Source organism: Trichinella spiralis (assembly GCF_000181795.1).
Source record: "Trichinella spiralis strain ISS 195 chromosome Unknown Scfld71, whole genome shotgun sequence".
NCBI lineage: Eukaryota > Metazoa > Nematoda > Enoplea > Trichinellida > Trichinellidae > Trichinella > Trichinella spiralis.
In genome coordinates, this window is record NW_003527010.1 from 1 (window position 1) to 757 (window position 757).

Consider the following 757-nt stretch of genomic DNA (forward strand, 5'->3'; position numbering starts at 1 on the left):
TCTGCAGTAAACGAGAACAAACCAACGGATGCGGCTAGCACAGCCGGCATAGGTCAGGTTAAAACGAAAACAAAAGGTAGTTTAAATTTTATTTTCAAAATGTTGCTGTATCATGTTTAATTTCAATTTAATTCAAGGAAGTTTACTTTTGGACAGTGGCGGCTTTGAAGCTGCTCTGGGTGTGGTTTCAGCGCCGAAGGTGATGGTCACGAAACGTAAGAAAACCACACCAAAAGTTGCCATATCGAAGTCGCCGACGAACTCATCTGAGCCAGAATTGGAAAAGCCGGATCTTCTTCAACTGGAACGATCCTCGTGTGAGGTGACGTCTTCGTCAGCGGCTTGGCATGCCGATTCATTAACAGGGCGCAAGTCAGCTTTGTCAGGGAAGAAAAAATCCAAGCCGTACAGGGTAACATGGGCTCCTGATGATGAGCTCGTCAGCATCAACTATTTTGAGCTGGAACCAGACGAAAGAGGTAAATTATAAGGTCACAATGTACTTGATGAATAATGGCAACGTGCAAGCAGATAAAAACCTTTACGTCATTTTTAGCAAGATGATGATGCCAAACGCAAACATGTGTGATAAGAGTATTATCTTTGTTTATTTTTCTTTGTAGTGAATGTGAGCAAATTTCAAGGCCACGGTGACGATTTGAAGCATGTCGAAATGCTTCAAGAAAGGGAATTGCTGAGAACACGGTGGGCATCGCATGTGAGATTTGGATTTACCGGAAATAAGTGGTGTCAGCAC

At 43.1% G+C, this 757-nt stretch overlaps 1 protein-coding gene across 1 annotated transcript; it reads left to right on the forward strand.

Moving 5' to 3' along the window:
* Positions 1-137: 137 nt before the first annotated feature.
* On the forward strand, positions 138-718 carry Tsp_15815 (putative serine/threonine-protein phosphatase 1 regulatory subunit 10; the record flags this gene model as incomplete). The annotated part of the gene is made up of 2 exons (XM_003371067.1): positions 138-479; positions 624-718. Coding segments are annotated over 2 exons (437 nt in total), but the record flags the coding sequence as incomplete, so codon positions are not given.
* Positions 719-757: the final 39 nt, after the last annotated feature.